This window comes from Mixophyes fleayi, chromosome 4, assembly GCF_038048845.1.
Source record: "Mixophyes fleayi isolate aMixFle1 chromosome 4, aMixFle1.hap1, whole genome shotgun sequence".
In the NCBI taxonomy this organism is placed as follows: domain Eukaryota; kingdom Metazoa; phylum Chordata; class Amphibia; order Anura; family Limnodynastidae; genus Mixophyes; species Mixophyes fleayi.
The window spans coordinates 317409457-317434539 of NC_134405.1; the positions used below are offsets into that span (position 1 = coordinate 317409457).

Consider the following 25083-nt stretch of genomic DNA (forward strand, 5'->3'; position numbering starts at 1 on the left):
ATAAGTAGCTCACATTATTGTTTCCCGCTATGCATGATTTTCTTGCAAAATTAAAATTGATTATTTGATTCCCTGTCCTATTCTGACTTGATAGAGTGAAGCTAATTAAAATATCTTGTAGAATAGTAATATTACCATGAGTATAATGGGTCTATCAAGTGTATACATTATTATGTACTGGTAAAATTAGAAAAAAGTACCTGTTGTCTAAACACAGTGGAACCGACTATTTTGTGTCAGTGCACTAGGGACCAACACTGGTTTCTAGTCAATCAATATGTTCATAATACCTAATAATGCATAGGAAATAAGGAAATACTGAGAAAAATACCCTGTACAGAAACTGTAAAGATTGTGTTGTGCAATCATTTGTATAAAAACTGAGATATTGTTGGGTACAGACATTTCCAGTGGCAAAAAAAACCAAAACAAAATCTGAGGGGTGTGTAATTGAAAACAATCTATAATATAAATGCTTAGTGGCGTGTGTTAGTCTGTCTGTGTGTGTGTGGAAAAAATAAAACCAAGCTGCAGCACCACCTGCTGGGCGGAGTTATACACTGACCTACTAAATTCTTAGTGTGTGTGGAAAAAAAAAATCAGAAAGGGCTGAAATTTGGCATACTAGGATGTTTTTAATTAGTTAATTTAATTTAATTGTTAAAAGTGTTTATAAAGATTTAAAAAAAATATATATATATATATTTCTTGAAGGAGAAGTGACAGTTGTGAGTGGTTGGTGGTTGCCGGGGGTGACAGTGGGGAGTGGTTGGTGGTTGCCGGGGGTGACAGAGTGAGAGGAGTGTGATACTCAGGACCGCTGAGAGAGATCCCTGTGTCTGGATAGATATCTGGATAGATGTGGCGATGAAAATGAAGGATGAGGTGATGGAGAAGAATGATGAGGTGGTGACATGTGGACAAAACCACGTTAAAAAAGGGCGCTTACGTCGGGAAGTAACGCTCTTCCCCTGAGGAGGCCTGGGCTAGGCCCAAATGCATGACAAGAACCTTTTTAACACCTTAAGTAGCTTGATTTGACTAGAATGCATGAGTATCATGCACGGGTTAACTTGTGGAATATAAGTCTTAAGTACAACTTTCTGGCCGCCCTTTGGGAAGTAAACCATGTAATCTATAGAAACCCATTATTGCCAATGTCACTTATGAAACTGGTCCCGATGGGGTTTTAATATATCTCTGCCCTGATCTGTCAACAATGCTGCTAGTTGCTCACTTGTGACTCCTAGACTAGAGATTACTATACACCTGTATGCAGGGCCGGTGCTAGGGTCCGTGGCGCCCTAGGCACATTTACAGAATCGGCGCCCCCCGCCCGGCACATTTTCAAAATCAGCACCCCCACCCTGCACACTTACAAAATAGTGTGTAAGTGTGCATGGTGGGGGCGCCGATTTTGAAAATGTGCGTCTTTTCTTACCTGCTTCTAACTTGCCTCCTCTCTGCTCCGTCTGCTCCCCTCCACTCACTGACACTGTCGGGCCGTGATGATGATGACGGAGCAGAGAGGCGGCGGTGGTGGTGAGCAATAGTCCCTCCCCCCTCCCTGTGGATGTATCTGAAGCTGTGCGGCGGCCGTGAAAGGTATGGTCAGCGGTCGTGGCACAGTTTTAAAGAAATTTTTAATCTGTGGCGCCCTCCAGAGCCCGGCGCCCTAGGCAAGTGCCTAACCTTGCCTAATGGGAGCGCCGGGCCTGCCTGTACGGGCCATAGATAACCACTGGATCACTCTGATCCAAAGGTTCTATACTGGTTAAGTTGTTTCCACTGTCTCCACTGCAGCTGTATAAGGTTTGCTCTCATTTAGTCAAGATCCCTTGGGAACGTGTGGTTGGATGTATAAATAATGTACATATTTATACATCTACAACGGCTTCAGGGACCTCCATCGACTGTATTTCTGGTTATCAGAAAGCATTGACCTAGCCTTAAACCGCATCTATTGTGCTTCAATCATCTTAATTTTACAATTCTCCTGGGGCTTTCAATATTTACCTAACATTGTTCCAGCTGATCAGAATTTATCAAAGGAGAAACAAGAATAGGTCGTGTGAAGGATGTTTTTTTTTATTATTATTTTTTTACATGACCTTGGCCTCATGTTTTTGATTAAACTAAAATATTTGATAAGAGCACATGTAATACAGTATTTGTATTTTAATGGTTAGCAGGATACTATATTCTCTCTAGAGCACTGCTTAATATGGTGGTGCTATATGAATAATTGATAATAAATTTGTCCCAGCTGTCTCTTTTTTAGAGCAACCATTCCTTGGACCCAAAACCCACAGTTCCTCTTTCCTATCAAAAACTGTCCATCTATTGGGTCTTATGTATATGGATAAACCCCTTCATGCCGAAATCTACTTGGCTACCATGTATATAATAGCCTTTACTCTGCATTTTTTTTTTTTACATGTTTTATTGCTTTGTGGTATTGTTAACTATGTATAGTAACTTGTTTCCTATAAGTCTGCAGAGAGTGCATGTATGCAAATTATATACAATTATAACAGATTGTCTTCTTTGGCTGTTTAAAATGTTGAGCTGGCTGAAAGGCCAAAGTACAAACAGATCACGTGTTTCGCTGATCAGGCTTAATATGTACCCGTCTCATTGTAAGACCTATTACTGGGCCCTGACAGCCAAATGTGCCCACTTTATAGCTCTGCAATTATCATATTTGCTCTGTGATCTGAGTTCTACCATTGTTCCAATTTTGCTCCATGATGCCCTGAATAAGCAAATTATCAAATCTAAACAGTGGTAGAAGTGGGGTGTATACAGTGGTATCACATTCCATTCACTTACATTCCTAATACATTCTTCATATCTCCACTTCTAAATTTCCAAACCCCTCACATCTAAATTTTCACTTTAACCACTGACTCTTTATAACTTAAAAACCCACCTTTTTCTTAAAGCCTTCCAGTCTCCCACTTAACTACCTACCTTATCCTCTGCCTCTCCCCCTTCTTTCCCCTTCCCTGCCTCCGTCCCTCTACTCTCCCTCTCTCCCCTGCGTTTCTCCGTCTCTCCACCCCTCCCCTTAGATTGTACGCTCCTCTGAGCAGGGCCATCTCTCCTCCTGTTTCCACCACTTCTAACTCTGCTCTCCAGCTACTTTGCCCTCCTCCTCAAGGGCCCTCCTCCCCCCTCTGGGGTCTCCCTGTCTTCCGCGCCCTCCTTTTGGGCCCCGTCGTTTGCGGATACTCCCCCCGCCCTCACTAGCTGTGCATTGAGCTTACTGAGTTGCTGTGCTTTATGTTTACTGTACTGTGCTGTCTCACCTTGTATTGTAATTCGTTTTTGTCCCTGTACGGCGCCACGGACACCTTGTGGCGCCCTATAAATAAAAATTAATAATAATAATAACTTGGAATGATAATTCACATGACCATGATTGTAGACAGTGGCCGTTGTGAGGAGGCCCAAATGGAGTATCATTGCGCGTGCCCTGGCCCACCCCATGCTCAGAAGAGCAGAGCGAGAGTCGCTGGAGGATTCCCACTCTCAAATTTAGTTTTTCATTATCATCATAATTTATTTATGTATATAGCGCCACTATTTCCGCAGCGCTGTACAGAGAATTTTTGTTACTCACATCAATACTTGCCCCATTGGAGCTTACAATCTAAATTCCCTAACACACACACACACACACACACACACTGAGGTCAATTTGATAGCAGCCAATTAACCCACTAGTATGTTTTTGGAATATGGGAGGAAACTGGAGCATGCAGAGGAAACCCATGCAAACATGGGGAGAACATACAAACTCCACACAGATACGGTCATGGTCGGGAATCGAACTCATGACCACTGTGAAACGCTGTGAGACAGAAGTGCTAACCACTAGGCCACCATAGTGTTTGGCCCTGTAATGTTATGTTCTGCCCCTAGCCCCTAATATTTACTTATTGGAAATGATTAGAGTTATTTATTACACTGGTAAAGCAGACATAGTTAAGGAACCACTATTCTGCAACAGGCATAAGCCTGCTGTGTCCTATCGTTTATCCATTATTAAAGTCATCGCCAAAATGGTTTATAAGCCGGCAATCATCCCAGAGACATGATCTGACCATACCGAATTCTTAGTATAGAGACCCGTAATTGTAACTCCTATCTCACATCATACAACCTACTTGTATGATGCTATTACCCATCTCTATACTTTCTATTAATATGCAAAACCCTGCACAGTTCTCTCATTAGAAGTTTATTATTTCAATTGATTTAAAAATCAATAAACGCACCAGTGCTGATATAAGTGGAATATCTGAGAGAGAGGGGACTTCCAGCTCCCAACAAAGAGCAAATTATGATTCAACGCGAGTCTGTGCATGCAGCCATTACCGGATCTGCTCCATTAAACACACCTGAGATGACCTTTATCGTCCATTACCAATAAGGAGCCAATATGTTCCACTTCACAGTACCAAAGAATTAGTGCAATACAAATGTTCCAATGTGAAACAAGTAACCTTATGCCAATGAAGGAAGCCTGCTGTCTTAATTCCTGCAAATCCAAACAGGGAGATATTTACTTGTGTATGAATACTATATTGGATTAAAAAAACAACCTAAATCATGCACAAATTAATATAGAACTATACAAAGCACTGATGGACTTGGTTCTGTAGACCCTAGAAGACAGAAAGGTATCCTTAGGATAAATTGACTTATTGTAGTATGTCCAAACATGGATTGGTCGTTATAATTATCCTGTGGTGGAAATCAAACCTCAAGGCTTCCTAGTGCATGTCTGAAAGAACACGGTAAAAGTGACTATTCATCAGCAGCAGCAGCTATTTATATAGCGCCACTAATTCCGCAGCGCTGTATAGAGAACTCACTCACATCAGTCCCTGCCCCATTGGAGCTTACAATCTAAATTCCCTAATATACACACACACACTACTGCCCCACAAAATCATTAACCTTATAAGCCCATATTCTAAGTCATCCTCCATATCTCTGATCATTTATTTATATAGCTATTGCAGATTATGCCTTATGACCAGCTGGGGTCATGAGTTCAGTTCCAACCCAGGCTCTATCTGTGTGGCGTTTGTAGGCTCTCCCATGAGGAAGACAAAAGCAACAGCTAGAAAATGGTTAATGTACAAGTGGGATCACTAAGGAGACGTTGAGTTTCATGGGCTGGTCTTCCGTGTACCTCTCAGTTATTGATTACCAGCACAAAGAGATTTAGAAAAATCCTGTATTCCCCAGGAATTGACCCCAAGTTCTACAACATACTTTGATGCCATTTCCGTCTCACTACAGGTTTGTACATAATGACGGTGGGTACGGAGTGGTCCTCTGCATTACGTTGACCTCTCTGAGGAGGAAAGGGTTAAGCTGTGAGTGGAGCCCATGGGGGAGTCATGCCCCAACGGATTTCCAATCTGTGGGAAAGAATGGAAACTGTAGACACTTGTATAGTGTAAACAATCCAATACCAGGCAATGACAATTTATCTTCTATACAATTACTGTTATCTCAAAGTCAATGAGGTTAAGAAAAGACACAAGTCCATCTTGCTGAAAGAGTAGCACCTAGTGCGATTCTTATCATCTGTGTATAGAAATTTCCAATTTCATCACAATATCAGGATAATAAATTCCCTTAATTGAGTCAATAGGCTAAACGGAAAAGTCAAGGAATTAGAAGCACTAGAGGCAGAATTTAATATAATAAACAAGCTGGTGTAACAACTAACATAGGGGAGAATGAGAAAAAAAGGTAGAACATAAAAACAAATCCTTGAAATATGAAAGAGTCAACCAGTAGTTCCTTTGTGGGCTTATTTAATGGTAGACTGTGCACATATGTGCAATTACCCGCATCAACCAATCAAATTATAGGTCCAATTTTCTACCACAGAGTCAAAAACGAAAGCTAACATCTGATTGGTCGCTATGGCTTACAGCACATTTATTAAGTAAGCCCCTATTGTTCACGAAAAGAGCATGTATTAACTAATAAAGCTTCAAACTTGTATTCAATTCTAGCACCTGTCTCTACAACATATACTAGGGTGCTGTCCAGTTCTCACTTGGTCAGTCAGGTTTTGGGATGTCGGAAGTCTAGTGTTTGGGTTTCAGTGATTTTTAAAACCCGGACACTTTAAAGTTACGCACTCAGGAATTAAAGTTAAATAGCTACCAATGAGAACAAATCTAAAGATGTCAATGGGATTAACAAGAAAATAGGGCAAAGAGAATCCTAAGTGCAAGTGAGGAATCAGCTATTGCAAAAAGTTCATATCATATTGAGATATCTTAAACCAATTAGCACCAGGAATACATTAGCAAATGGTTTCAGAGACGACTATTTGGGTTAGACTGAGTAAATTGAGGCTCCATTTGTATTTGAATTGAAACATAATAACGCTCAGGATGTAAATTATCATAAGTAATTTAATTTTAGGATAACTGGTGCTTCATATATAATTGATTAAGAACATATGTGGACTTAGAGGTACAAATATATTACATTTTGCTCTATCTTTTCAGCAGGTATCTCTTTCATATCAGCGCAAAAAGGTGGCAACTCCTACAAGTGTACCTCCCTCCACTCTGCTCAGTGTGATTGGGATGTGGTATATTAGTCAGTATGCCAGTTCTTAGTCTGCAGAGCCACTAGAATGTGTTGCTGGGAATATGATGCTAGGATACTTCCACTGCCTAGATAAAGCTAGGATTAGGAATATGGCATTTATCCAATATGGGAACCCAATTTAGAGCTGTCCTGTGGGCTAGTGTTAAAGGTTGGACATCTTTGTTCTCCTTCTGTACCCTTTGTGTATCATAATTATCACCAAGTCTCTAACTGACAGCAATTAAAGTTTGTATATGAAATAAGTACAAGGAAAACCTCTGCTGTAATCTGTCGTAACCTTCCTTTTTTAGGTGCGGAAGGCGCTGTGTTCCCAGCATCCCTTGAGACACCCTATGTCAAGGCCGAACCATTCCACCATCTACGGTATGTAAGAAAAAGAGATTATGACATACATTTTTTGTACACTGATACATAGGCAAATTGTATTTGTATAAGAGAGAAAATATATTTATTCCAGATAATTAACAGCTCACCCTGCTCTGAGAGAGATATCTGTCCCATCCTCCCTCTTCTATCACACTGAAAAACTGAGTCTCCAACCATTAGTGTTCATTAATCTTTATTCTCAGAAGCATTCTCTATCCACGGGCACTCGCTGAGAACATGAGGCAACACACCTCATCCAGACCTCTGTATGTACAGATCTTCATTGTCCTTACAACTCTTTGTATCAGCAGTACCTGGTATCTGACCTGTAGCCGATATTAAGGCTTCAGCCGTTGTGAGCTGAGCTGGGAATGTGCATGTTGGCAAAAGTCAGACTGACAATTCCAAGTCCTGTGAATTCCAGACTCACTTGTGTCCAATATCACAAGAAAACTATAGTGGTGAGAGGGGGAATGTATTACAGGTGAGAGTGGACGGGACGGTTATTATAGCGGGGGTGTCACTCAAAGGCAGTGTGTTATTACACAGGTGATGGAGGAGAATGTGTCACTATAGAGGTGATGGGGGTGGGGGAATGTTCCACTACTGAGGTGATGGGGGTAGAGGAATGTTCCACTACCGAGATCATGTGTTAAAGGTGGGGGGAATGTGTCACTATATAGGTGATAGGGTGGGGAAATGTGTCACTATAGAAGTGATGGAGGGGAATGTGTAACAGGTGTGTGCAGGGCTGGATTAAGGGAATGGAGGCCCCCGGGCTAAGGAGGTCTCCATTCCCCCGCGAGTTCCCCCCCTCAGAGCGCTTACCTGCTTCTGCTCCTCTGTCACTCCCTGCAGTGCTCCCACGGCACACGGTAATCTCCTTACCGAGGAGATCTCGTGAGAGACACTCTCTCGAGATCTCCTCAGTAAGGAGATTACTGCGTGCCGCGGGAGCACTACAGGAGAGCAGGCAGCTAACAGCATAACATTTGCTGTTAGCTCCCTGCCATTCTCAAGCTGACAGTCAGAGCCAGGGGCGGGGACGCCCCCAACCTGATGAATGCCGGGGCGGGACCCCCCAAATCCCTGAGGCCCCTGGGCTCTAGCCAGGCGCGGGCTGACGGACGTCAGCCCGGGGGGCACACGCCGCACAGGCGGCGCATCACATGACACGTGATGCGGCCGCGTCATCAATGACAGCAGTATTGAGCAGACAATAAAGCAAAAGGTTTTGTCCATCTTGTTCAATCGTTAACCTCTGTTGCTTTATTGTAGAATCTGGTTAATAGCTTTCAAAACTTAACTGGGAACCAAAAGATCAGTAAGTCAAATGACCATAAACATAAATCTGTAATTATGGCTTAAAAACTCTGCTGCCGCATCACATTTATATTACTTCCGGGGGGGCGGCCAGCCCTAACAGCCGTGATTGTGAGAGGCCCAGGGGGCCAATGCCCCCCTGCCCCCCGGCCCAGCCCGCCCCTGGCTCTAGCCCACCTAGACCTCGGGTTAATTCGGCCCTAGGTGTGTGGGAGAGGTGATACTACAGAGTTATGTGGTGCTAGTACCAAGGTGAGGTGGCGGGAATTTGTCACTACAGAATTGAGGGAGTAAATGTATTATTGCAGAGGATATGGAGGCCAAATGTGTTAGAGAGGAGGGTCATGGCTTGATATCTATGATATCTTGTCTAGTAAATGTTACATATTTTACATCTTTGAGCAAGTTACATTTTATTGCAGCGGCTTCTAATGAATTCTATTGCCCAATGCAGCCCCCGGACCAAAAAAAGCTGTGCACCCCTGGCTTAGATGGTCATCATTTTTATATAATGCACTAGCGCCCTCTAGTGGTTTCACTACAAACTGAATGCAAGTGTGACTTAAAATCTGAATTTGCTTAGGATCATTTAAAAAGCAACACATGTATTTACTTATTTAGGTTGTTTTATATTTACAAAAATAAAAAAAAAATTTACATGTAGTGTCACATTCACTGAAATAGTCGAGAGAATGTTACTCTGTCATATATTTGCTAATATTTTATGTGTATTTTTTGTAAGTATTGGTAGATAGTTCTCCATAGTATCTCTATACGTATACACTATTGTGCAATAACGTATGGGATAGTGCACTCCATGCTGTAAAGTATATGGATATTAGAAGTTACAGTGGAGTTCTGTGGTCAAGTAAAAACACAAGGCTGTAGGCAGTGTGGCTATATAGGTCACAGAACACCTAAGTGGATTCTAAAAATTCACAGTATGGCCTGCGTAATTCCTTTTAATACACATGTTTTCCTAACAAATACTGTGGTGATGTTGTATGCTTCAATTGCTTCATTTATATTAGCGTCACTTGTGTATTATATATGGCATAGTTTGCATGATTATTGTACAACAAGAAGAGATTATGGAATTATGATTTTTAACCCCCTAACGAACTGTTTTGTACTTAATTCCCATGTGCATATCATGCAGCAGGTTCCCCAGCAATAATGGGTCTGATTCATTAAGGAAAGGAAAGCTTAAAAAATGAGTAACTTTTCACCTGGGCAAAACCATGTTGCATTGGAGGGGGAGGTAAATCTAAAATGTGGGGACAGATTTATAGTTGGAGTAGGGAATGTCCTAGATCAACTTCAAATGTAAGTGTAAAAATAAAGCTATGAAGTATTTGTGTGCTACATGAAATAACAGGCAGTATTTTCCTTATGTGCAAAATAATAAACTAATATGCACCCCTTGCATTGTAACATGGTTTTGTCCAGGAGAAAACATACTTATTTTTTGCCTTACTTTCCTTAATGAATCAGGCCCAATAATGTTTTTACTTTTGTTTTTTGTATCATATTGTAATAAATATTTTTGTATAAGTGCAATGCACATTTAAAAATCATTTTCCGCTATATATCATTGTTACCTTAATGTGCATGCCTCTAAACAGTAATATGTATGTATTTTTCACAAAACATGCATGTCGGGTATATATTTCATAATATATATTTATTTTTTGGTGTAATAACTTACTACTTTATAGAATTACTTTTGCTACATACAATAGCAACCAATCCGATTCTAGCTATCATTTTCCATCATCTACTAGTTTAATGATAGCAAGAATCTGGTTGGTTGCTATGGGCAACAACTTCAATTTTAGCCGGTTTGATAAATGTACCCCAAAAGGTGCATTTCTGTCTCTGTAAAAACTTCTTATCAAGGCAAAACAAAAATATCATCACAAATTCTGAGAAACTTTTAGCAGCATAAAAATCCACTGATCTGTTCTGGTGACTTAATTCATAACTTGTACATCTCAGTTGTGTTTAAATAGCTTAACACTTGTAAATGAAGACGTGTCCATTTCTGACCTCACCATGTAATTAATCTGGTCCCTAAGACAGCCATTAAAAATCACTGTACGCCCAAGAATGTCTTACAATCACTTATTCATGTCACTACCTCTCATGTTCTCCACTCAGATTGAAATGTTTTCCTGTGATTTATTCTTTTTAATTAAAAGCTTTCACTGTTTAATTTGAATGCCTACACAAGTAGCCCCCGTTTCCGTTGGGAGGCTCAGTAATTATGTATTGTAAAGTGCAAGAAGATTCATTGCGCCTGAGTTAGCAGACAGAAAAGCGGGAGGAGCTGGTTGACCCCAGACGTCATGTGGGGCCAGGCTCGCTCATCAGACGCTGATCATATCTTTCAGTGATTTTACCCCCGCATAAACAACTTGTTTTCAATAAAATGTTTTTAACACCAACAGTTTATCATCTTCTATCAACGGAACTCATGAAAATAGACTTATTCTAATTCCCACTGAAAAGAGAATTGAGGGGACATTTCACTTTTCTCACAGTTCTAAAAGGGACCCAGATCTCTCCCCTCCGCTCCTGTCAGACTTCCGACATCACTGGGAATTCAAACACATGGGAGGTCTTGGACGTAAGTCCAACTCCTAAGCGCAGAAAGCCCTTTACTTACGTCTCTGTCTGTTCTCTATGTATAGAGCGGTGGAGTGGGGGAGGTAGTGGGGGGGCAGGCGTGTTAATGTAGTGTCCACAAAGTAGAAGAAAGAAAGAAATGATCCTAAGGGGCACTCGAATGGACCAGAAAATATCTGAAAATACTGTTAAATATATCTTTATTGGTTGAACTAAAATTCTAATAGCGAAATATTAAAAAAATGTGTGTGGAGTACAATTGAGAGAAAGAAATACACTGATAAAATAGACAATGCTAATTGTCAAGCCGCGTCACTGCTAACAAAATTATAATTAGATACCATATATTTGGCCATGAATACAAGTCATTGAAATAATCAAATAATATTTGATTAGAATCCTCATATGTTTGGGATCTATAATCTTAGTATCTAATCCATTTTGGTAGATCCTTTACACGTAGATTCAAATATTACTTATGAGCTAAAGTAAGAAGCTGTTGACCATCTAAAGATGGCGTTAGCTATTCTACGCTATGGCAAGAGCATTGCGGTAGAGGGATCTTTGGATCCCACACTGCGACCTTCTTGCCCCTTCTCCCACTGGTTACTATCACAAAGCCGCTTCGCGATAGTAACCAGAATGGAGAGAGAGACTACTGCAGTTATAAGGCAAGGAAAGTCTATCGGATGCGTTGACCTGGGATGATTTTTGTTAATAAATTCAAACGAAAAGTCATCTGTCATCGTTGTGATGACAGATAACAACGAATGGGGCAAAACCCCCAAAATGTAATCAATAGGCTCCTTAGTCTTTTAAATAGCACCAATGTATCGGATCTCTGTTGCTGAAGAGATAATGGAGCAGAACCAAGGTGGGTTAGCAATGATAGCGTTACATGGTAGTGTCAGACTGCTAAACAGAGCAAAAGGTTTAAAAAATGAACACAAAGTTTTGTTTGTTTAAGTGGCGTTATCCTTTATAGTGTTTTAGAACATTTAGGGCTCATTCGCACGTTCTGCGTCTTAGGTTTTTGGACAAGAACGCACACTATCCAACAAGCTCTCAATATAGCATGCAAAAAATTACCATCTGTCCGCAGTGGAACTTAATACATTTATGTTATATGTTACCAGTAATTTTGCAATGACAATTCGTGTAAATACATACACACTCAGGAGAAAAATTTCCCATGTTCGTTTAATTAACTCCGTCATGCTTTAATCATGTTAACTGAAGATGACAACATAATCTCAGCTGTTTTTTTCTTGGAGGAATGGGGGGTAGAGGTTTCAGGTTGTGCAGAAAATATTTTGATAGAAATGGGATTCAAGGGCATGTGATTCAGTCATCCATATTGTGTGAGTTTGATTAGGAGTGATTATTAGTTGATGGCAGCATAAATCAATATTTTTCTGTCCTTCAGCTAAAATGCAAGTAATTGATGGAATAATTGCTAAATTTTATGTACATTGCCCAGCGATATTGGTGTAACAATTAATTAAATTCAATGTTCAATGCTATCCCTTCAAATTGAACTGATTTGCAGCGCAGATTTAAAGCACAGTTTCCCTAAGCATTATTTAACAGCCATTCTTCACTTGTTACAGATCAGTTTAGAGAGAATTTTAGCTGCTATTTTTTTCATGTACTCTGTACGTATTATTATAATCATTTATTTATATGGATTTGGTGCCACAATAATGTGCAGCTCCGTGCAGAGAATATTTGTCTTTCACATCAGTCCCTGTCCCATTGGAGCTTACAGTCTAAATTCCCCAACACATACACTAGGGTTAATTGGTTGCTGACTAAAAAATAGGTTTTTGATAATTGTTTTCCTATATATTACCTCACTGTTAGCCAACTGGTATTTATAACAGTCAAAACTTAAGAAGGCTGCGTGTAGTGAACATTTATTTTGACTGCGGACCTCTATTAAGTTCATTTTTAGTGTAACTGTCAGTTACAAACAGTGGGGGCCAGGGCCGTCTTAACAGCATTATAGGCCCCCGGGCAAAGCAGTGCCCTGGGGCCCTTCCTACACAACCATGATGACACTATGCCCTTAATGTTAGACAGTAGGGGCCCCACTGCACTTCTGAGGTGATTAGTCCACCTAAACGTTTTAATAAAGAGGGTTTGAAGGTTCTGAATAAATCTCCCCGGAATAATACGCTGAAAAGTTGACAAGAATATGGGGCCTCTATGCTGGTGGGGCCCCGGGGCCATTGCCCACCATGCCCATGCGTTAAGATGGCTCTGGCGGGGGCAGACATTTTGAGGGCTGAACCAATATTCAGAGGGATGCCAATATGGCTGCATAAGCTATCACTCGTTTGCAAACCTTGAAAACAGCAGAGGGGAAGCAGAGAATCCTCTGTGATTGTGCAATGTGCCTTGGTTTGCACAAGTTTTCCAGCAAAGCAGAAAGGTTTACGGAGCGAGGTGGTGGCACTTTTCAGAGGAGCCGGCCCTATGGGAGGGGTCAGAGTGAGCCATGTTCCTTGCTATGTAAGGAGTGGGCGGAGCAGTGTGCTGAGCAGTGGAAAAATGAGATTGCATGTTGCGGAGCAAGATTATTTACACACGATAAAGGAGAGGAGAGACAAGTGTTTTCTTGTGTGCCTCACTCTCCATTTACGTGTTCCAGGCATGTTTTGTGCAGCTGATCAGGCCCTAGGCACTATTAGTGTACACGTCCTAATAAACATAGCTTACAACTGTTCCTACTTTCCAGTGGCAGATTTTAGACATTTGCCCCTAAAATGTCCTTTTCTGTTTAGTATTAACTGACCGCAAAAGTGCAATTCCTCTTATTCACAACATTTATTGTAACCTTCTTATTCTTAACTTTCCCCTCTTTATCAAGTTTATATATACTAAGGATATAGTTGCCTACTCTCGCGGAATGTCCAGGAGACTCGCGCGTCAGTGTGGCCACGCCTCCTGCTGCAATAGGGTAGAAATAGTTATGATAATTTATGGGGCGGAACCAAATGACACGATTTGTCGAGCTCCACCCCCACACAAACACCTCCCCCAGGATCTCCTGGAGACCAACTTGCCAAAGTTGGTCAATATGACTAAGGATCAGTAGTGTGCCCTTCTTCTGTTATTTTTACTGAGACCAGGTGCCTGATGAAGCCTGAGACAGAATAAAATTTAAATTGCCATAAAAAAGTACATAAAATAAGTACAATACCATTGATGTGCTTCCCCTGAAAAGTACTGCCCATGGCAAGTGCCTAGTTTGGCTATATGGTGTAAATTTACATGCAACCTTGAAAGGATAGAGAGGTTGGGCTCGTTAATTTTAATAAAGACTCATTGGGATGTTGTGTTTTCTATTAAAATAAAAAGGTGCTCCCAACCTCATAAATACCTCTAAGGATTGCAGCGCTAACGAATGGTCCGATCCTGGAAACTGGGATACAAATGCTTCTTTGAACAACCGAACATTAAAACACAACAAAGGTTTGAAAAGACATTTGTGAGGACATAGCATTAAGGCTCTATAAATGTAATCAATAAAATTGATTACTAAAAAAAAATTGTCCATCTGTCTCCTTTCTGCTAGGTCCCATGCTCAGCCCTATATTGTTCTTAAAGGGATGTCACTGGAAAAATACTTGAAAACAATGTACAAAGTGTGTGTACTGTGAGCATCAGGCGGCAATCTATAAATTAATCAGTAGCAACCAATCAGATTTCAACTATAATTGGTTTCAAGCAGACCTCTGATTGGTTGCAGGACATTACAGCACCTTTTCCTCCACCACTTTTCAAAAATAGTTAGTGTTCTATATTGTTTATCGTTCTTAGTAAAATGGTGAACCTATCTTTAATACATTCTCTTATACATTCTTAGATCAAAATGTATTGGTTGTAGACTCAGGGGCAAACACAGGATTTGTTTCCACACCACGCCACCAGTAGGTGTGACCAGCATGCATGGGGGCGTGGTTATTATTATAGACAGTGCTTGGCTGCTCTCCAACTCTTCCTATCCCCATAATATACACGGACAATGCTGCATGCTCTACCGTTAGGTGCACGCAGATCTCCCTTTTCAAGCAAAGCCGTGTGAAGCGGGGGCAGGGTCCAGCCACCTCAATTATACAGTGCCCCAGGCTTGGAGTGGAGTTTCCAGGCACTAGGAAACCCACCCCCCTCCTTTTGCCTATGAGACTGTCACACAGTCCCTGCCAGTTCTATACAATGTCACCTATTCTGGCCTATTTTGGTCCTTACTTTGTTTGTGTACAATGTGTGATAGTACTTTATAAATAAGATTATTAAAAGAAAATGTATTGGATGTACTATAGTCCCCACCATTGTTTTCTTCTGCTGTAGCCAATTTTTTGTTCTTTTTTAACCGTTGGGCTTTTTTGTTTGCCAAGTGCCATTTAAATGAATACAAGGAACTATGCTAAGATATAAATATGCAGAATATAATTTCCCCATATCTTTTCTAAGTATTTATATAGCACTATGCTAGGAACATTTATTTCCCCTTTCAAAGTATAACTGGCTTAAGTGATAATCTCATTATATATGAGATTAATATAGATGGGATTAATATCTTTTCAGCAGAGAGTCTTAATTGTTTTTGTTATGGGCGACTTAGCGGTACAGTGATTAGTGTTCCTGGCTGGCTGCACTGAGGCCGTTGCTATGTGTTTAGAGTTTGTATTCCCCCCCCCCCCCATGTTCTCTTGCGTTTCCTCTGGGTGTTCTGGTTTCCCTACATGGTCCAAGGACATACTGGTAGGTTGAATGGTTTCTAATTTATTTAGCCCAGATGTGACAGACAAATTAGATTGCAAGATCCACTGAGACAGGGACCGATGTGCATGAAAAAAGTTCTGATTGTACAACGTTTTGTAATATGTTGGCAAACAAAACATAACAATAACAAAAGTAAACGAGCTTTGCAGATATAGGACCTGATTCATTAAGGGAAGTTCAGTAAAAAAAATGGATTAAGTAGTCTCCTGGACAAAACCATGTTACAATGCAAGGGGTGCAAATTAGTTTTCTTTTTTGCACATAAGTTAAATACTGTCTGTTTTTCATGTAGCACACAAATATCAACTTTAAATGTCAGTGTACAAATAAGCTATCAAGTATTTGTGTGCTGCATGAAAAACAGTCAGTATTTAACTTATGTGCAAAAAAGAAAACTAATTTGCACCCCTTGCATTGTAACATGGTTTTGTCCAGGAGACTAATTGCTCAATTTTTTTGCTTAACTTCCCTTAATGAATCAGGCCCATAGTGCACAATTCTCCAAATGGAGTATTTGATTTCAACTTGGACTTGTGAAAGTGTTGGCGCTATATAAATAAGTGATGATGGCTTAATTTGCGCATCTCAATAGTGGGGCTGATTTGGCTGCGGGTGCTGCTCTGTAATACTTGTCAATGTTTCTTTGAACAGGCTGGAATCACCGACACGGACCTTGATCATGGAGGCACCGAAAGGAATTGAGATAAATGCAGAAGCCGGTAGTTTGGAAGCCTCTTGTAGAACGGATTTACGACTAGATTCTACAGACGGAGAGGTAGGCTGCAAATACTAGTCAGGTATAGGAAAATGTCCTAAATTTAGTCTTCATAAAAAACCTCCTCTACACAATATCACAATATCGTTATCTCTGCAACCAATTTGGAAAAGCCAAGCACAGGTTCCCATCTTGTGAGCCAGTCTGGTCATTATCTACCAGCTATACCTGCCTTGACTCCCATGTTACGTTCAGTCTGAGCTGTGTTCACTGCCTAACCAGCACCTCAAGGGGTATATTTACTAAAGTGCGGGTTTGAAAAAGTGGAGATGTTGCCTATAGCAACCAATCAGATTCTTGCTGTCATTTTGTAGAATGTACTAAAAAAATAACAGCTAGAATCTGATTGGTTGCTATAGGCAACATCTCCACTTTTTCAAACCCGCAGATTAGTAAGTCTAGCCCCAAATATCTATACGGATAGAGGCAATATGAAATGTGAGCACTGGACTAAGCATGGATTCAAGACACTAGGACGTGCTGCATCCGTGTACTGAACACTTGTGGCTCATGTGTAATGCCGGCACTTTGATGGCAGCTTGCAGTGAGCAACATCACCAACATTTTGCAGGTTTAGGTCCCTTTCAAATAGTTTGAAACACACATGTCTCGCACATCACATCACAAGTTATGTAATATTAGATTTCTATGCTTCTATAATGTTGATTCAGGAACAGACAGAGGTAATTAGTACTTAAACTGATTTTGCTAAAGCGCATCTTTACTGTGCTAGTAATTGGCAGCTCTGCGTCATTTGGGAGTAGCGTTTTCCACTGGATTACTTGGGCCTGAGTCATTATGGAGAGTAAAGTATAAAAAAAGGAGTAACTTTGCACTTGGGCAAAACCATGTTGCATCGGCGAGGGAGGTAAATTTAAAATGTGAGGACAGATTTATAGTTGGGGTAGGGCATGTCCTGTATCAACTTTGGATTTTAGTGTAAAAATAAAGCTATCAAGTATTTGTGTGCTAGATTAAAAAACAGCCAGTATTTAACTTACATGCAAAATAATAAACTAATTTGCACCCCTTGCATTGTAACATGGTTTGTCCCAAAGAGCATTTACCCCTTTTTTTTGCCTTGCTTTCCTTAATGACTCAGGCCCCTTGTGTGCACTGTAAGCAGGCGGAGATGTGTTCATGTGCAATTCTGCTTCACCCTGAGCTTTTACTAAGGCAAATGGGGGCTACTGTCCTAGCTGGAAGGAAAATATTGGAAACACCTAAAAATGCTATTTATTTTTGCTGCACAAGTTAAATGAGTGCTTTATGCCTTGTTGCTACATTTAATAACGATAAAAGTGACAATGCGTATTCTGCTCCATTACGCACCAGAGGCCGCATTGCGTTGCCACCTTCTCTAGCAAGAATCTCAGCTCCAGTTAGCAGCGCAGTGACCGACAGCAGGAATAGAGATAGTCCGATGGAGAAAGGATACTTCACCTCACACTGTCACAATACTAAGAGTGTAGGAGGAAGCGCAGGTGATAGGTGCTTGTATCACACAGCACTTCCTGCAGAATTGAGTTATTCAGGAGCTCGGCGACTCCTGATTAACTTTGAGATGATACAAAACTTGTTCAGATAAATCCATGTCTCCAATTAGGGAATGTTCCCAACAACCAATAAGTTTGTTATTGTGTTTAGCCTGAAAGCAACTAAATCTAAGTGGCCTCAGTAAGTTTTCTCCTCCAGACACTTGACGGTAGCATCCGCACGTCTTGCCGTCATTGGGTTGACACAGTGGTGTAGCTAGTAAACAATATATCTTTCTGAATGCATTCACCTCCCGTTGTTTTGTCCTGTCTTGTGATCATTCTATTCTCTTGTAGATCCAATTGAAAGCAGCCAACGTAAAGCTTCCACAGTTGCCGCGGGGATCGTATTCTGCATCTGCTCCCCGTCAGAACGTATTTGAGATCTGCGTGTGCCCCAGTGGGAAACTGTTCCTGTCACAAGCGGGCAGCGAGTCCACCTGTCAGACAAATAACAATATCTGTCTGTAAGAAACTGGCAAGCCAAACTCCAAAGTACCCGGAGTACGACTGTAACCAGACACAGGAAGCCTCAGAAACAATATGTGTGTGTGTGCGTGTGAATATATACAAATATATATAGATATATATATCTGTAAATCTATTAATCTCCCATGGAAGAGATGATTCAGTGCCAGAAACTCAGGGTGACCCTCAGCTGTCTTCCCTTAGGTCCATATTCTGTTTTTCTCCTAAGACTTATTCTCATAGGTGACCGGTCATATTAAACCCAAAGAAACATATGTCCTCCGGACTGAACATACTTTTCAAAACAACACTTGTAGTCCAATAACCTCTTGCACCCATAATCATACAGTTATATCCTGGCTGTGGACAGCTGCTATATTTTTGAAACCAGCTGAGTTGATTGGCAATATTGTGGTTTTAAATTCCGTGGGACGTTTGTGACAGATGTATCCCTATTGCCCAGTAACATATAGATGTAGGGTGCTTGATTAAAAATCTACCCCTAGCCAAACCCACACATGATTCAATTTCTCTGAGAAAAAGGAATTATGTTTTATTGATTTGTTTTTACAATGAAGCAAAACAGAAGCCCTGTCTGTCACACCTATAGCAAAATACTTCTGATTTATGTTAATGTCAAAAAGGCGAATTGTCCAAGCTGGAAGGAAAATGTTGCAAAATCACCTAAACTCAAAATCTCCTAGGCTCAACATTTTTATGAGTGTCAACAGTTTTTTTCTTGCTGTCGGTGCTGGAATTAGGGTCGGATGGGTCGGGATCTGGGATTTACGATCAACTTCATCTGACCGATTAGTTTGACTTGGCGAACTCTCCAATGTTCCATTTAATCATGGATTTTTTCTAGCAGTTAGGTGCCCACCTTGCTGTATACTGCGGCCCACATCTACAGCAGCTTGTTGTAAAAGTAATCTAAAGCATTTTTAGTCTGAATCCCGTGGACTCCGGCAGAAAACAATCTAATTCTCCAGGCACCTATGTTGATTGCAAAGCATTTACTCTGAAAAACAAGCACGTCAACCACAATCATTCATATATCAGATTTATTTGTATAATAATTACATATCGTATCATGTTTTCACTAGCTACTGTACAATATAACCACTGTATTTTTATTAGCGGTCACAATGTGTCGGTTAAAAAAACACTTTAGCGACACGACAGGATTTGATCTAGACAGATTACCGAATTGTTTGTTCACTGGTGGCCAAGGACATTTTTCTATTTGCTTTTCTTTGTTTGCATTTAATAATATATGTGAAAATCACCTGCTGTGATGAAACCAACGACTGCAGTTTTGGAAAAGCCAAGTTGAGCGACATCTCCGACGCATTTCACGGGCCCAGGGCAGTTGTCACAGTGTTCTGTGACAGACTATATATTGTTTTCATTGTGTGGCATTGATTATCATTGATCTCTGGTTGTCTTTCTTATCTCCCGAGCACCATATTGTGTTTTTAATCTCTGGTACTCTTGCTTTTCACAAGACAAGGTGAGGTGAGTGGGGGTTTTTTTTATCCGGTTTTGGTGCTTTTATATGTAGCACTCCCCATCTCTCTGTAATAAACTCTTCCATTGTTTCATGTTGCGTAAGGTCACCCAGAGCAGCGTATTAGGGAGGACACTGGACTGAACCATCTCTGATCAAAGAGGGGGAAATGTGCCTATGCCTTAAGACAATGCACTCTGCAAGGAAAAGCACAGAGGGGAAGTTTCTAATTTAACTGTTTGCTGTCTATATTTTGTTCATTTTATTTTATTTTTTGTTGGGGGGCGGGGGGGAAGGTACGTGCAGTGTGTGTGATGGCTGAGTGATGGGCGATTGGCGTGATTTCCTACGACAAGAAGCTATTTTGTATGATCCAATAACATTACAGGTTACTAGTTCGATATGCTGCTACAGTCTCATTTCCTGGCTATAAGGCACTTGCAAGACGACTCGTGTCATGTGATCTGATATAGGAACATGGATTAAGTCATATGACCTCACCGCTATTTGGATAAATCTTTTACCCAGAGTGCTTTGTTTGCCCGTTATAGAATTCTTCAACAATCATTATACATTAGAACTTGTTTCAGGTGATAGCTATTATCTACAGCATAACTCTTTCATTAACTTAGTTTGTGGTGTTAGAAAGCCACCTCAAAGGGCATATTTCTCTACATAAGCAAGGAAAAAGACATATATCTCCAGCATTTTGCCGCACCCACAATTACAGGTTTCAATATTTCCATAATGTCACAGACCTTGAGATATTCAAATTTGTTTTTTAGCAATTTGGGGGAAGCAATTTTTCATTGCACTCCATAGTTACAGTCCACAGAATTCTTCAGCAGACTGAAAAAATCCCTAATGTAACCTAGGGGGGAATTGGATTTCTATAATAACTCTGCAAATGTGCAATATCCACGTTCCACTAATGAACGGACTCTCGTTTATATTTGTGGGCTATATAAAATGAATTCTGTAGAAGGAAACACTAGGACTTGCATGCGGTCACACACAGTGGAACTGGTTCAGGTCAGGACTGGGATGGCGAGATGTGAGGTCCATCTAACCCATTTAACTTGTTTGCTCTTTGCTGATTGGATGTCTACACATTCTAGTTGTTGGATAAATTTCAAACCAAAGACGAGGACTGAGTTCTAGTTCTATATGGGGGGGGGGGGGGGGGGGGGTAAATGTCACCTATGTGAATACAACCTTAGCTGTTAGAGATAGCTGGATATTACTATTCGCAGACTATCAGAAATGCTTAGGGCTGGTATGAATTTTCCACTATCAGGGCTATTCTTACATCCAGACCTGTTAATCATGTGGCAGCAGAGGCTTCACACCCTTTAATTAGTATTCCCCTAGCCCTGTGACATACGTCCATTTAAAGCCAGCATTTGCATCACTCATTATATAACATACGTTAAAACGTTTCATAGTGCAGCACTTGTCTGACTTAGTTGTGTTTAATTTGTTTAATCAGTCATCACTGTATGCTTTTCACTTAGTATTCGCTTTTTAATCATAATTGGATATTGGATTTGACAGTCTGTAAAAGCCATAAGCGTTTAAAGAAGCACTACCACTTAGTGACCAGATATTTACGTTGGCCACTTTAGCTGGAAGAGGGGGTAATGAGAAGAGAGGTATTCAGAAGCCACAAACTGTCATTTCACCGTACCTGGGAATGCAGGTTTAAGACATCTACATACCAGGGTACACACGACTTTGGACATCCCATTCTTAATCAATCCTGCCCTCCATGGAAAGCAAATACGTTGAGCGCGATAAAGTTGTGACCTAGCTCTCTGGTACAGAGTAGACCATTCACTATACAGGGTTTTTCCACTGTCAGACAGCTTTCATTTCTTGGTGCCCTTGTCCAACTATGCTTTATCTTGATGGCTTTTTACAGAGGCCTTCATATCCGTCAGACATATTTCTGCCCTTAGATATGCCTATTCCCTGCTCTATTGATTGGATACACACAGTAAAGGAAATAGATAAAGCAATTTGTACCAGGGCGATAAAATTAAATAAAAAGTTCTCTGAAGGGAGGCCATTTTGTTCAGATTTTTGCATTTCTTTAGAAGTTTGTAATATCCTCTAGACACATTTAACAAATATATTTTTATATACATTTTGGTGCGTGTTCAGCACTCTGTATTGTAAGTACAGCCTGCACATATGCTCTGTATTCACTATGTATTCTGTGTGTGTCACAGTTCTTGTAATGTAAAGCTGAATGACTGAGATAAATAGTGCAAGGCTTATCCTTGGAGGGGGAAGTAGGTTTAGAGCCGATTGGTCTGCCCACCACTTCTGACCTAGTGTAGAGTGGGGACGGGGCTTCATCATCATCATCATCATCATCTATTTATATAGCGCCACTAGTTCTATTCTTGTGAGTGTGGCGCTGGAATGTGACATCATAGCCAAGCGCCACACCCCCCTGCCCTTTACAAACATGGTGGAGCAGTGCTTGTTTGATGTTTTAGGCGCCTCCTACACACTGGCACCCTAGGCGAGGGCCTAGGTTCACGTAGTGGTAGCACTGGCCCTGGGTGTGGTGACTACTTAAATCCCTTTGTGCATAAAAACTAACCCAACCATACTTTGGTCGTGTCTTCTGTCCACTTTCTTCAGTCAGAAGATTGCTAGAAAGCCAGTTGTCTTCTTGACTACATAGACCATTAGTAAATAACATTAATATAGTGATCGCTTTTCTTTTTTACTATTGCACATAAAATGGAAGTTCATTTGTCAAAGATGATTTACGCTGTTTTCATTTTTTTACTGGCAGCCAATGTATTCTCTTCTGGTACATTATACTAGTTGATCACCACAAAGCTACTGTAAAATGCAATATTTGTGGACTTTAGTACAATTTCTTATTTGGAAAACTTGCTAATTTATCTATTTTACTGTGGGGGGTTGTGTTTAAGCAAAATATAAAATATATAAAGAGAGAGAGAAAGAAATTTGGTTGAAAACTGAAAAAATAGGAAATTATAGTTGAAATTCCATTTGAAAGTTCACCAACCGCCTCCCTCAAATATAGTTATAAAAAGTTGTACCACCCGATTGCTTTTATATAAGTCATGACCCAGTTTATCCTGAAGAGACACCACGACTACAGCTTGTGATTCTATCCATAGGTCATCTGAGCAAAACAATTGTGTATCTATTATTTAAACTTGCAAACCATGGAACTCCAGCATAACACTTTATAGTGAAACAGGGGTGTGTGAGTCTGTGTGTGCGTATGTGTGTCTGTGTGTGCATATGTGTGTGTGTATCTATGTAGTTCTGTCCTGCTTGGGGATACAGTTTGCTTAAAATGTATTAACACAGTGGTCTAATCACAGACTCGGATTTAAATTAGTTTAGAGAGACAGAATGTAGTCAAAAATATCCCTCTCTTGAAAAAGTGCACCAATCTCCTACATTGAAGGCAACCATTTTGGTTTGTTAAACTGACAAATTTGACAGCCATGTTCTCAGTACCAATGTTTAAAGGAAAACCCTCACTAATGTGGACTTTTAGTGATTACATCACCCTTCTCCTATCCGTAACAATTTGCCGCAGAGATCTTCAGAGGGTTTGCAGGTCTCTATATAAAGCTGGCCCTGCCGGCCGCATCACAAACGCAACAAAATTGAGTTTGAACTGAGTCTCGCTCTACTCTGTTAAACATTGATGACGTTGGTTTGGTGACCAGTTTGAAGCCATTATATACAGAGGGCCCCTGACCGCTAAAGATGGCAGAAGATGTATTACAGATAAGGGTTATTAGAGTGTGAATCTAACAGCGGTTACAAATAGACTATTTGGATCTGTTTTGATTGTCTATCCCCTGAAAAAGACACATAGGTGCCTTTAAAACATGACTTCTCTATGGACATAGTAATTCCGATATCAAAGTGTACCTGTTGTCTACATATTCTGGAGGCAGCCATTTTGTGACCTTATCCACGGTAATGCGAGTGCAGCCTATCAATTTGCTAAGAACCAGAGACATCACTAAGTAGTTCCACAGTGATGTCACTGGTTCCTAGTGAACTGATAGGCTAGATTCTCTTGAATATGGCTAAGCTCACAAAATGGCTGCCTCCAGTGAACAGCAGGTACACTTTAAACGTTGCTGACATAGCCCCCTAAACAATTCCCATGAGGTTACTGTGTGTATGTCTGAGTGGCGGTTGGAACGTGTGTCTGCTTGGAGTGATTAAGGGGAAATATATACAGCTTTTTGGGGTTGTTTTGTATTTGGGTTATCTGTGAGTCTGTACTCACTCTATGCAAAAATTTTATAAGCATTTGCAATAATGCTCAATATAATATTAAGATCTTTTAACTTTATTACACTTTCTGTACAAGAATAAAAAGTGATTTGTATTTAAATGATTTAAATTGCAGTCTTGTAAGACCTCTTAATAAAATAACGATTGATACGACTGTGGATCTATCATTTTCTACTGTCAGTTGGAATACGAAGGCTGAAAAATATATATGTTGACATATTTTCATACAAGATAAAATGTAACACCTCATCTTGACAAAGTTGACAGAATAGATTTTTTTTAACTATAGAAATTACTTTATGGATTTTCCTACCTAACCATTATTTGTTGATAAAAGTCTTCCTCAGTTCTTTTGTATAATAATGAATTAGAATAGTGATGGTGTTAAAATAATGTATTCTCACTGGTATGAAGAGAGATGATCTAATGAAGTGACATGTCGTTGGAACAGGGGATTGTTTGATTTTGAAACTTCTAAAGGTTTGTATACATTTATAAATATTCTGTTTATTTTTGGAAAACTGCACTAAAAACGTATTATATTCCAATCACAGGCCAATATTAGCTAATATGTCAGGGCTCTTTGCACCATGTACCCCAAAATGCATAAAAAAGATGGATTTCCATTTTTTGCTTGTGAAATACGTACAATGAAAGGCATTTAGAAACGCGTTTCGCTCCATACCTATAAAGGATCAGAATTTATTATCAGATGCATTGGACAT

General features: G+C 40.3%; 1 protein-coding gene across 10 annotated transcripts in view; it reads left to right on the forward strand.

Annotated features, from left to right (window-relative positions):
- Positions 1 to 24511, forward strand: part of SGCD (sarcoglycan delta) — a 495352-nt gene extending 470841 nt beyond the window's left edge. For all 10 annotated transcript variants that reach the window (XM_075210130.1, XM_075210140.1, XM_075210133.1 and 7 more), the window contains 3 exons: positions 6945 to 7017; positions 16414 to 16537; positions 18370 to 24511. In XM_075210130.1, coding sequence (XP_075066231.1) covers positions 6945 to 7017; positions 16414 to 16537; positions 18370 to 18543 — 371 coding nt within the window. In that variant the 3' untranslated portion in view covers positions 18544 to 24511. The remainder of the gene's footprint in view (positions 1 to 6944; positions 7018 to 16413; positions 16538 to 18369) is intronic.
- Positions 24512 to 25083: the final 572 nt, after the last annotated feature.